Source organism: Desmodus rotundus, chromosome 13, assembly GCF_022682495.2.
Source record: "Desmodus rotundus isolate HL8 chromosome 13, HLdesRot8A.1, whole genome shotgun sequence".
In the NCBI taxonomy this organism is placed as follows: Eukaryota; Metazoa; Chordata; class Mammalia; order Chiroptera; family Phyllostomidae; genus Desmodus; species Desmodus rotundus.
In genome coordinates this window covers 26,074,788-26,088,424 of record NC_071399.1, presented here as the reverse complement: position 1 = coordinate 26,088,424, position 13,637 = coordinate 26,074,788, and the positions used below count along the sequence as shown (strand labels likewise).

Genomic DNA, 13,637 nt, shown 5'->3' with positions numbered 1-13,637 from the left:
ATGATAGAAAGAATTATTAAACAGAATGTGAACGTTTAGGGAAAAATGGTAATTTACTCTTTTATGTCAGCTTGGTTATTTTCTAATTAGGGTAACATCATCTTGATTTCAGTAGAGCATTTTACATAGTACCTGGTGATATACTTGTTCACATAATGGGGAAATGATAGTGAAGTGATAGCAGGTTTAATTCTTAACTGGTTGACAGGTTGTTCCCAGGATTACTGACTAAGGTTTCACTGTAAATCAAAAAAGGAGGACCCTGAATTATTACAGGGCTCTGCCTTTAAGCCTCTTCTACTCATTTCTATTAACAGCTTGGTTGAAGAAGTCAAGAGAAGCATTTGTATTAAATTGTCAGTTGGGAAGGATAGCTAATGTACTAGTACAATAGACTCAAGATTTAAAAATGGACCATCCCATAAATCAGTGGTCAACCTGTCTGTGATAATGGTGCCAAGACTTTTCAGAGGGGAAAGATTTCAACAAATGATGTTGGGACAACTAGATAGCCAAATGAAAAGAATGAAGTTGGATCCATACCACAATATGTGCAAAAATTAACTCAAAATTGGTGAAAGGTCTAAATGTAAGAGCTAAAACTTCTAAGAAACACAAGAGTAAGTCATCAGGATTCTTCGATATGGCACCAAAAGCATGATCAAGACAAGAAAAAAATAAATAAATTGGACTCAATCAAAATTCACAAGCTATTGTGCTTCAAAGAACATCATCAAGAAAGTGAAAAGACACCGTGCAGAATGGAAGAAAATATTTCATGTATCTGATAAGGCCCTTGTATCTGAATATATAAAGAACTCAAAACTCAATAATAAAAAGACAAACAACCCAATTAATAAATACACAAAGGATCGGAATAGACATTCTTCCAGAGAAGATTTGCAAATGGCCAATGATCACAGGAACAGATGCTTGACATCATTAACCAAAAGGGAAATGCAGGTCAAAACCATAGTGAGATACAACTTCATACCCACTAGGATGGTTAGACTCAACCAGGCAGGTGTTAACAGTTGTTATTGAGGATGAGGAGAAATCAGAACCCTCGTACATTGCTGGTGGGAATGTGAAAATGGTGCAGCCACTTTGGAAACCTGAGTTCCTCAAATGATTAAACATGGTGTAACCATATGAACTAGCAGTTTCACTCCTAGGTATACATACCCATGAGAAATGAAAACATTTCCATACAAAAACTTGTACAGGAGAGTTCATAGCAGTATTTAGTGTTCATAATATCCAACAGATGAACCTAAATATCCAACAGATGAATGGACAAACAAAATGTGGTATATCCATACAATGGAATATTATTCAGCTATGAAAAGGAATGATAGACTGATACATGCTACATCGCAGATCAAACTTGAAAGCATTGTGCTAAGTAAAATAAGCTAGACTCAAAGGCCGTACATGAGTCTGTCCATACAGGTGTCCACGATTGGAAAATCTATAAAGTCGACTGGTGCTTGCTTAGGACTAGAATGGAAGATAGGGGTGTAGGGGATGATAGCTAAAGGGTATAGGGTTTCTTTTTGAGGTGATGAAAATGTTTTAAAATAGACTGTGGTGATCAATTATATCTCAAAGCTGTTTTAAAAATGGGTAATGACTAGACAAATACAAATACCTATTATTTGTATATTACAAATACCTTGTTCTTTACCTATTAAGGAGGGGATGTAGGTAAAAATTTATTGTCATCTGAAGGTATCCATGATAAATTGTTGAGTGAGAATTTTTCAGTGAAAGACAAATCATAAAACCACAAGTAGCTCATTTTACTAAAATTATTTTTATACAATTTTATTAAAGATATTTTTATGTTCCCTCATTTGTTTTTCTGACTTACTTACTATGGATAATTGTTACTAGTATAATAAAGATGTGAAGCCCAAACTAAAAGTTTATATTTAATAAAGCAATTGTATACTGTAGATGCCAAAATAGAATAACATTAGGATGCATTAATCAAAATAACCAGATAAAGTTCATTTTGGATTATATCCAGGTTGAATATAATTTTAGACTGGAAAAAATTCAGAGTAGGTTATCAGAATAGGTAAAGCTGTAGAAACATCATATAAAAATGCTTGGAAGGAACTGAGGATATCCAGCTTAGGGGAAAAGAGCATAGGGCGTAAAAACTCTTTAAATATGGTGAGGGCTTTTTTGTTAAAGAAAAATCAGGTTTATTCTGTGTAGCTTCGTGGGCAGAACCAGGGTGTAAAAGAAAAATCTGGTTCTTCCCTACTGTGTTTGTCTCCTGTGCGTTTCCTTTACTTCTCCACAGCACAGTTCACTTTCAGATACCAACTGTGTGGAGGTAAAATCCCCATCAAACAGTTCTTCGTGACACCAGCTGGGTCTCTTAAAATTTAACTCAATTCTGACACTATCTGCCTGAGGATAGCATTACATCCCACAGGTTAAGGGCCCAGTCCCAAAAGACTGCTCCCTAACCCACTTCAGAGGTTAATGGCAAGTAGTAGGTCTCCAGGTTACCCACAGTCCTGAGTTCTGTTTCAGCTACAAATCGGGGGTTTCCATGACCTCCTCAGATTCAATTAATTTGCTAGAGTGACTCACAGAACTCAGGGAAACATGTTTACCAGTTTATTAAAGGGCATGATAAAGGATACAGATGAATGGCCAGAGGAAGGGATACATAGGGTGAAGTCTGGGAGGGCCCTGAACGCAGGAGCATCTACACCCCGGGGCTCGTCCCCCTCCTGGTATGTGTTCCCCATCCTGGGACCTCCCTGGACTCCTTACTCTGGGATTTTATGGAGACCTCCTTGCAGAGATGTGATCAGTTCTGTCTCCATTTCTAGCCCCTCCCCCTCTCTGGAGAACAGGATATGGAGCTGAAAATTTCAGGCTCCTAGTCATGACTTAGTCTTTCTGGTGACTAGTTCTCACCCAGGAGCCATTCAAGAGCCCACCCAGGGTCGCCTCTTTAGAACCAAAGACATGACTATCCCCCAGGAAATTATAAGCACTTCAGGAGCCCCGTGTCAGGACTCAGGGTCTAAGGCCAAATATTAGAGCAAAAGATGCTACTGGTGTCCTTATCACTTAAGCAATTATGAGTGTTTCAGGAACTCTGCCAGGACCTGCGCAGAGAACAATTTATATATTTTCTATTACCACACAGGGCCACTATATGGAGATAACTCATGGGAGTTTTGGCTGAACCTAAGATGCAACTTTTCAACTTATATAAGCTGCCTCCCATTACTTGGACATTGTCTTGAATTTGTCATATGACTGGGTGGGACATCAGTTTAAGTTCCTTTCCAGCTCTTCAGATGCAAATTCAGTTGGCAGTTGAAATCTTGTTACTCAGCTTTATCAGTTAGTGATAAGTTGAGGGAGGGATAGCATGTATAGTTTAAAATTCAAGCAAAGAAACCTTTTGCCTTTTTTCTGTAATTTATAACTTTTTATGTTGTGGGGAAAATATATATATTAAATGTATCATTTTAAGTATACAATTCAGTCGCATTAATTATATTCTCAATGTCATATAACCATCACCACTGTCTATTTCCAGAACTTGCTTTATTCCAAACAGAAATTCTACCAATTAAACAATAACTCCCCATTCATCCTACCCCAGCTCCTGGTAACCTTTATTTCATCTTCTGTCTCCATGAATTAGGGTATTCTATGTACTTCATAAAGTAGAATTACCCAATATCTGTCCATTTATGTCCAGTTTCACTTAGCATATTGCATTTAAGGTCCATACATGTTGTAGCATGTATAAGAATTTCATTCTTTTTTATGACTGAATAAAATGGAATTGTATTTTGTGTGTGTGTGTATATGGTATATATATGTATTTATACCATATTTTATCTATCTTTTGATGGATATTTGGGTTCTTACACTTTGGCTGTTGTGAATGATGCTACTGTGAACATTGATATACAAAGTATCTCTTTTTAAAATTTATTTAATTTTTGAGGGAGGGGAAAGGAGGGCAAAAGAGAGGGAGAGAAACATCTATGTGAGAGAAAAACATTGATTGGTTGCGTCTTGCACACACCTTGACCAGGGACAAACCCACCACCTAGGCATGTGCCCTGCAATCAAATGGGCAGCCCTTTGGTTTGCCAGGTGACTCCCAACTAACTGAGCCACACCGGTCAGGGCCGCGTGTCTCTTTTGAGTCCCTGCTTGCCATTGGAATTGATGGATTATATGGTAATTCTATAAGTTTTTCAGGCACCTCCGATCTGTTTTTCACAGCAGCTGCCCCATTTTGCAATCCCACAGTAACACGCAAGGGTTCCAATTTCTCTACATCCTTGCCAACACGTACTACTTTCTGGCTTTTTTGATAATAGTCATTCTAATGGGTATATCTCATTATGGTTTTGATTTGCATTTCACTAATGACTAACAATGTTGAGCTTATAATGAGCCATGTTTATTGGCTATTTGTATGTCTTCTTTGGAGAAATGTCTATTCCAAGTCCTTTGCCCATCTTTGAATTGCGTTGTTTGCTGGTTGTTTTTTAGTTATAAGAGTTCTTTATATATCCTGGCATTAATCACTTATCAAATACATGATTTAGAAATATTTTATTCCATTTGGTTGGTTGTCTTTTTATGTTCTTGACAGTGTCCTTTGATGCATGAAAGTTTTCATTTTGATGGAAAGGAAGGAAAAGACCTTGCAGTCACAAAGTAATGACTCATCTGGTGGAAGAGGAGTGGCTTTCCATTGTCAAAGAACAGAGAGGTGCCATTGAGCAAGGTCTTCACTGGTATTAAATGAGACGGCTCCTCTGCTGTTCCTCGCTAGATGGTTTTCACCTTAGAGTAGCTTTCTTTCAGAAATCATTTATTCAGTCACAAGATGTAATATTTTCAAATTAATAATCCACCAAAAATAAAGTGTTTAGACAGTTCAAGTAGTTCCATTACATTTATGTTGAACTTCTGATGAGGTGTTTGACTTTCAATTGTTTTTATGTCCTCTCTGAACTGATGGTTATATTTTATCAGATTTCTTTTCTAAAATTTGAATTTTTTACTAAAACTTGAATAATCATAGGATGGATTTCTTTAATTTTCCCTATCCCATGAGGATATTAATTTAGAATTCTTATTGCTGTTGGATATTGGTTCACTCAGAGAGCAAAGGCTCCTCTCTAGAGTAATACTGGGATTATGTGGACTTAAAGTATTGCTGTTAAAGAGGTTTCAGAAAAACTTTTACGGTCAAATGAAATTAAGCCGTGATTCAGATGTAAATCTTCACCCCCACCCCATCATCCCAAACATCACTTCTAATTTTCAATATTCATATGTCTTATCCCATCCTATTACATCAGTCACTATCTTCTTGCCTTTAATTTTCCATTGTATTTATTAACGTTAAGATATTAGTGGTGTGTTAGCTTTTGGCATTTCTACATTATGTAATTTTAGTTTTTGTTTTTCTCTGTACCCCTATCCTCATAGGTAAAAAGTTGGGAGAGGACCTAAGTAGATATGGAAAAGTGCTCAAATGCATCATAACATAGAATTATATAGCTGCTTATTTTGAAGAAATTGTACAAAAGAATTAAATATGTTAATAGTTCCTTTATTATTTGTAAATCTGCAATTACATTAAATCCCTAAGGTGCTAGGTCTCTGGATTTCATCATTTGCCAGTTAAACCTGAAAGGAGCCAATAGTCAATGGTCTCAGAACAGCCCAGAGTGTTCAGTCCTGGAATTGGAGTACAGTTGTGTATCATCATGTACGTGTATTTAGTTACCAGTAGTTCTAGGTAACATTTTTTTTTAGGTAAAAAATTAGGCTCATAAAGAAAAATGGTTCATCTGACAATATGTTATATTCAAAGCTTATTATATTTTATTCAACAGAAATGCACATCAAAACATTCACCCGGAAAACCAAGAACTAATAAGGGTGCTTCGGGAACAACTTCAAACAGAACAGGTACTGTGTGTGTAAACATGTGCATTTATGTAAGAAGTAGATGCTGTTACCCCCCTTGTTTATGAAATTGTGGTGAAATAATTACTTTGTGGCAACGTGGGCTGCTTTCCTGCTTTAAATTACCTTAAATTATTCTATTGATTGTTTATTTGAAGGTTAGGCAAATGACTAGGCTTAATCTATTCAAGTTTTTTCATATTTTTTAAAAAGTTCCCTTTAAAACAAACAGTTTTTCTGTCATTTACATGTGAGGGAATAATCCCTGTCTAATTGGCTTGAGTGAAATGTCGTGGAAAAACTATTCTAACGTATATATCCTAAGGACCTATAAAGAAATGACTATACAGGGTAGCTTTTTTTCCTTTTCTTTTTCTTCAATGGTCAAAGAAAGCTAGTTAGGCAAAAAAGGAAACTTTTCTCATCTGCTTCTTCTTTGCTTTTAACCAGATGGACTCTCTAAGAACCAGCAATGTAATACATTTGATGAAGGCTGGGTTAACTAGGGTATTGGACACCTTCATGCTAAGATAGCTAACATCAGGAAACAAAATTTAAAAATTGATTTTCTAACCACCAATCAAACTTTAATGCCAAAGAAGGTTTTACCCATATCATTTAGCTACTTACCAAATATTTATTGAAAATCTACTGTAGGCCAGACAGTGTTCTAGGAATTGGGAGTTCAGTTGTCAACTAAACAAACAAGAATTCCTGCATCATAGAACTTAAATTCACTGATGCAAAAATAGTTTAGGCATGTTAGTAGTACTCTCTTCCAGAGTGATTGTTACCAATAATTTATGCCAGGGTAGTGTTTAATAATTTACAAAATGATTTCACATACTGCTCTTATTTAATCTGCAAGCATAGTAAGTAAAGCAACTATTATTATCCTCTTCTAACATATTAGCTCACTCAGATTTTCTCAAATTCACGCTGGGATTACACGACTTGGTCTAGATGCACAGAAGTCGCAGACTGAGGGGGACCTTCCAGTCGTTTGTACCGCTGTCCCACTCACCACCTCCTGCCTTCCGCACCATGGCATCTGGCTCTAGTGGGAATAAAAGTAGTTAGCCCGTGCCGTGCTGTCCTGTATGATAGCCACTAGCCACACGAGTTACTTAGTCTTAAATTGACGAACATTTAAAATTCAGTACTTTAGTCACGTTAGCCACTTCTCAGGTACTCAGCAGCCAAGTGGCTACCATATTGGACAACACAGACAAAGGAAATTCCCATTATTGCATAAAGTTTGGTTGGACAGCACTGGTAATTGGTTTTTCATCAATTAATTTCCAAAGAATAATAATGAAGAGAAAAAGTAGAGAGGGGAACATTAAGTGCTATATGTTTTTCTTTGTTGCGCCATTAAAAAATGACATAAAAGACTATAATATTGAGGTGTGACCTTGGCATATAGAATATTCTGGTATTTTTGAACTGTTTTAGGACACAGGATTTATGGTTTATTAATTTGTGGTGACCAAAATCTTTGATTTACTTTATAATAGTTCCTATTTAGTGAATCTGATACTTTATTTTGGTAATTTTTTGTTTTTGTTTTTTAAATTTTTATTTTTTAACTTTTATATTTTTTTAAGATTTTATTTATTTTTAGACAGAGGGGAAGGGAGGGAGAAAGAGAGGGAGAGAAACATGAATGTGTGGTTGCCTCTTGTGTGCCCCCTACTGGGTACCTGGCCCGCAACCCAGGCACGTGTCCTGACCAGTAACCGAACTGGTGACCCTTTGCTTTGCAGTCCGGCGCTCAGTCCCCTGAGCCACACCAGCCAGGGCTTAATTTTTTATTTATTGATGTTTAGAGAGAAAGAGAGAGATATCTAATTGTTGTTCCAGTTATTTATGCATTCATTGGTTAATTCCTGTATGTGCCTTGACCAGGGATCACACCTGCAGCTTTGGTATATTGGGACTACACTAACCAACTGAGCTACCTGGCCAGGGCAGTAATTTGATGGTTTTATTTTATTTGATTTATTTTGTATTGCTGTTTAATTACAATTGTCCCCGTTTTCCCCCCATTACTCTCCCCTGCCCTACCCACCCCGTTATTTGATATTTTTAGTGCCAGCTACTTTGTGTATAACATGTGCGACATACTATAAAAACTTTTGATGAGTATTTAAGATACACATTGTAGCGGTAGTAGATAATCTTTTAGTTCCTGGGATTCTACTACAGTGAGTCCTCCAGCTAAAGTCCTTGTCCTCATTGCACTCACATGCTCGTGGGCTCTTTGACAGCTGGATGCCTCTTGTACTGATGATCCTATTCAACGTGCTTATTACAGTCCAAACAGTGATGTTTGCTGAGAAACAATAAAAGTTACTAATTGGATTATGTGAAGTATTAAATTCAAGTTACCAGTGGCCTTATGTTTTTCTACTTCCAAAATGACCAAATATTCTCTGAAAGTTTAATTCTGGTTTCTTGTAAGGTACAGCATACACGTAACAGTTGGTGGGAATGTATGAATGAAAAAGGTGTTTAAAATGAAAAAAAGCTAATGCTTCTAAAACAGTTTGACATTTCTTATTCTTGTTCTTATCCTTGTATTACTCAGAATAACTTACTCATTTTAATAGAGTAAAAGAGAAACTCCTGAGTTGCTCTAGGTTTTTATCTTTAGATTCTGTTCAGGAAGGAAGGTAGAGACCATACAGTTTATAAATAAAACCACAGTATAGCCTCATAACTATATCCAACTTGTAAGACCTTAAACCGTTGCAAATCTAAACTTTGGTGAGGATTACACAGCACTGACTGTATTCTTAACTACAGTTTACCAGAAAGATAGCTTTGGAAAGCTTGCGTGTTGTGTGTAACTGTGTACACGTGTTTTCTCGTCAGGATGCACCTGCTGCTGCTCGACAGCAGTTTTACACCGACATGTACTGTCCGATCTGTTTACATCAAGCCTCCTCCCCCGTGGAAACGAACTGTGGACATCTCTTCTGCGGTAAGCCAACAGCGCTGGACTGGGGAACAGTGACTCTTCGGACCAAGAGCCCCATGTCTCCACAGGCTGGGCTCCTGATTTTCTCTTTGTCATATTTCATGACTAGTGTAGATTGCTCCTGATACCCTGCTCTACTTATCGGCCACTTTTATTTGGTGTTTGTGGGTTCAAAGATTTAAAAACTAGTTAGTCAACTTCTTAATATACAGAAATGTGTTTCTTTGAATAGTAATTCAGGTATATCAACACCTTGATGGATTGACTGACTCATTGTTCATTCACTTTTTAGTAGTTTTATTTATTATTCAACCTTCCCAAGGCAGGAAGGTTTTTCTCTCAAGGACCCTACCCAGGGCCATCCCTTAGCTCTGCTAACTCTTCCTTACTCTGAGTAAGTGCAGAAGTTCTTAGACTCTCTCTCTTCATGACCTCAAGAGGGGTGCTGATAGAGAATGAGAAACCTAGAGCGTACAGTGGAACAAACAAGGGAATGTTGATTTCACACTTATTTAGTGTCAGTACGGGGTGCTTTCTACCCTCCGGAAAGATTTCATAGAGAATAATGAGATCCCGTGTAGTCATTGCTTGTTATGGTCATATGAGTTGGGGAGAGCCGGTTATTACACATTTAACATACTTCATCTCATCTAACCCCACAAAATCAAGGCTCAGATATGTTAAGAAATTTTACAAAGGGTAATCCAGCTGCCAAGGGACAGAGGCAGGTTTTAAACCTAGGTCTAACTTCAAACCCTGTGTTCAATTCTGCTTTTTGATTGGTAGCTTATACAACTACCCTCTACTTAAGATTTATCCAATGTTTCACTGTGGTATTTGTGTTTGGAGAGCTGTATTCAAGATAGGGTTCTAATTATTCCCAAAATGCACACCATTTCCACGTAAAGACTAATTAGAAATGGAGCATACAATGATCCTATAAATTACTTTTGTCTAAGACTCATTATATAGAATCTCAGGTATATAGTGTTACTGTTTCTGCTGTTGGGGGTGATGCACATAACTGAAGTCCAGGACTTTCAGTGCCTTATGCTCATTTAGTAAGTGCTCACAAACCCCACTATTGCCTCAGCTCGTAATTCCACCCCCTTTCCTAAGGTTTTTGCCTAAGTAGCTAACAAATTATAATTATCTGTTGGAAATGCTAATGAGGAGCAAAGTAATGAAAGATCAGCCAGGGAGAATTAAATGGCCATCAGAGAAAGCAGATACTTCCCCCCACTCTCAAACCCCTGGTAGATATTCCTAATCACTTGGACACTGAGTCTGATGTGGACCCAACTGTCCTGCAGGCAAGTGTTAGGAATCACTGGGGCTTGGCAGGCAAGGTGAACTCTATGTGCCAACCCAGGCTTAAGCAATTCACTGAGTGGATAACCCAGTCAGTTGAAAGATGGCTGTATTGTGTTCTTGGTTTTACCTTTGGGTCTGAGGTAATAGGGTAGATTGCTTCTGATATCCTGCTCTACTTGTTAGACACTTTTACTTACTGTCTGTTGGTTCAGAGGTTAAAAAAACTAGTTATTCAACTTCTCTATAAACAGAAGTGCATGTCTTCGAACAGTATTTAAGTATGTTGACACCATGTATATCAAGAGCACTTCGGCTCAGTTCCTGCATACAGAACTAGTCGGCCCCTTCACAGTGAGTTAAGAATAGTGCAGCAACAGACTTCACCTCACTGGCAGTTGTAGCCCTCATCATTTTATTTAAGTCTCCAGCAGTCTCATGAGGTCTCATTCCCATTTCACAAAACAAATTTAGAGAAAACAAATTTAGAGAAATTGTGACTCAGATTAAACTCATCGAGTCATCTCTCCCACCATCCTATGTAGGTGGATCTCTCTTTTTAAAGAGGGGAACGTTGAGAATAAGGAAAAGCATCAAGCATGTCCTAGCAGGTGAACTGATGTGTTTAAGTGGCTGGACCATAGTTTCTCAGTGCAGGCAAGTGGCTGTTATGTAATGTGCAAAACAAGGACACCTATACCCCAATTTGTGGAAAAGAGATGTGAGATTAAGTAAGTTAATACATGTCAAAACACGTTAAACTTTTGGGCTAGAAGGTAGTAGATAAATCTAAGGCATCTTTACAAGTGGTAATAATACTAACAGATTTATAGTAAGTTTTGTTTTTATATAGTTTCTATATGAAATTAGACTGCTCAAAGTACTTAACATTATCTAATAACACAACACTCTGAGAGTAGGGAAAAATATCAGATAAAGATTGTTTCGCTTTTAAATTCATCGTTAAATTGTTGAACCAGTTTTCCCCATAGCCACTGTAATGTCCAATTTGGACAGCCTTTGCTTAGCCCATCAGTGTGCTCACCAGTCTCCTCACATACCATCTATTTGTGCCTTTGGCGTTTGCTCCTGCTGTTCATAAAGCCTGGAGCATCCTCCCTCCTGAATTCTGCCTATCTAAATTTTTGCTGTCCTACAGTGTTCAAATGCTTTCTCCTTTGCAGATTACTCTGTAACACATCCCAGAGAGTTCTCCGTCTCTGCACTCCTTTTGTACTTAGTATTGCACAGTTCAAGATTTGACTACTCTCTGATTGCTTTAAGTGTGTCACCTTGGTTTCCTCACTTTGCTGTTGCTGCTTCTGAATTCCAGACATTTATTTGATCTGGAAGAATCAGAATAAGGAACATAGGAGGGCTAAGCTAGGTTGCTAAAGCAAGAGGAAGAATACAGAGAAAATCCCGGAGGTAGGAGGGAGAAAGGAAGCACTTAGTTCAGATTCACGGTGATACCTGGATGGCCCGAGAAACAGGTGTTCTGCAGAGAGGAAGATGAACTGGTCCCTTAAACATCAGCCACTGTCTAAAAGTCTTTCTTCTTCATTTGTGGCTGGTCTAAAATTTAGTGCTTCCACACTTAGCTCACCTACTGCTGCCTGAGGTCTTCCTTTAGGCTGTGTGTACTTAAGTGACTTGGCTCTCCAAACTCATAAAAAAGTAATTGTGTTTTTGTAACATGTAATTTCGAATAGAAAATTTAGACTGTGATTTGTTGGTATCATTTATACAATCATATTTTATTACTGTTTTATTAACTTTACATAAGAAATGCATTATTTGCTAGTAAGCCTCACAGCACTGAAGCAATTAATTAATGCATGCTTGGTTTTGTCTAAAAATATCTGTATATTCACTGGTAGTTTAAATAAAAATGTTTTTCGATAGCTGGGAATTGTTATTAGATTTAAATTTGCCTGAAGAGATGCTGGATAAAGTAAAAAAAAAATTAAATCAGGTGATAGTGTTAAAATATTTCAGATCTTTCAAACATCAGTATTAATTTTTTTCCCATCAGGTACCTGCATTATTGCGTACTGGCGATACGGTTCATGGCTTGGGGCCATCAGTTGTCCAATCTGTAGACAAACGGTAATGTGTGTATCCGGAAGGCATCATAAATGCTAGTTCACTTTGTAAATCTTTCTAGTTTCTGTATCTGACTTCTGAGTTACTTTGATATTTTTAGAAGAATTTCCTTTATCCAAAGCTTCTGTGATGTTACATTTTTTTAACGTCTTTAAGACACCTCAAAAAAGGGAATTTCTTTTGCAATCCTTCAGTTGTAGGAAAAACAAATGGTAAATGAATCCCTGTCCAAACCCTCTAAAGTCTTTGTTGTAATACTAGCAAAGGAATAACTGAACTAGCTAATCAGGCTTAAGCAAATGTCCCCTATACTACTTTTGAAAAAAATTGTATTTCCTTTTCAACTCATTTTTAACCTGCTCTCTCCAGTAAAGGTCCAGATAGCTTGAAATAATGAATAATAATTTTTTAAGTGTCTTTTCTTGAAACATAATCACATTGAATTATCCAGAACAGATTTGACCATTGTAGTCTGTCTAGGAGCTACCTGAGGACAGAGGCAGTAAGAGTTTAGAAACATATATAAGACTGAAATGTCAGCACAGATGGAATTGCTGCATTTTCTCAGTTTCTTTGACAAGCTGGAAAAGGCACTATACAGGAAAATCTGAGAAACTGAAGTTCTTAGTTTTTTTAATAAGTAGAACAAAGTAGAACATTATCTCAGCCGTATGTAGTTTTTCATAATTTCCTTTATCGTTATTTTATTTTCCACTTAAATTAAAAATATACACCTTTCTGATAATGAGTTATGAACATGTAAAAAGACAGCATTTCCTCAGGAAGTCTTCCAGTGAGCAAAATAAAGTCCTAGAATGGATAGTTTCCAAGTCAATATGTCAGATTGGATGCATATATTTACTTTTGCTCCCCCTTCCACTTCACTAAAATAACAATAGAGGACACTATATGAAGGCATAAACCCGCAGAGACCAAAATGTAAAACAGAATTGTAGAAGAGGTGACGATTTTTCAAAAATTCTTTGTAAAATATAATGGACACACAGAAAAGCTCACACAACAAAGAAGAGCAGTCCGTGGAATTATCACAAAGCAACACTTGCGTAATCTTCACTCAGATGAAGAAACAGAAATTGGCTCTCAGCCCCAGAAGCCTCCTCAGGACCCTGCCCAAATCTGCTCTCCTCCTTCGTCTCCTGTAGGTAATTTCTGTTGCACTTTTATGATAAGCATTTCCTTGATTTTCTTTATAGTTTTAGTTCTTAGTATACACCTCTAAGATTGTTTAGTTTTG

At 37.2% G+C, this 13,637-nt stretch overlaps 1 protein-coding gene across 4 annotated transcripts in view; it reads left to right on the top strand.

Moving 5' to 3' along the window:
- RNF170 (ring finger protein 170) overlaps nt 1-13,637 on the top strand; it is a 30,009-nt gene that overhangs the window by 8,138 nt on the left and 8,234 nt on the right. For all 4 annotated transcript variants that reach the window (XM_045186645.3, XM_024578865.4, XM_053916415.2 and 1 more), the window contains 3 exons: nt 5,910-5,985; nt 8,860-8,968; nt 12,312-12,385. In XM_045186645.3, coding sequence (XP_045042580.2) covers nt 8,899-8,968; nt 12,312-12,385 — 144 coding nt within the window. In that variant the 5' untranslated portion in view covers nt 5,910-5,985; nt 8,860-8,898. The remainder of the gene's footprint in view (nt 1-5,909; nt 5,986-8,859; nt 8,969-12,311; nt 12,386-13,637) is intronic.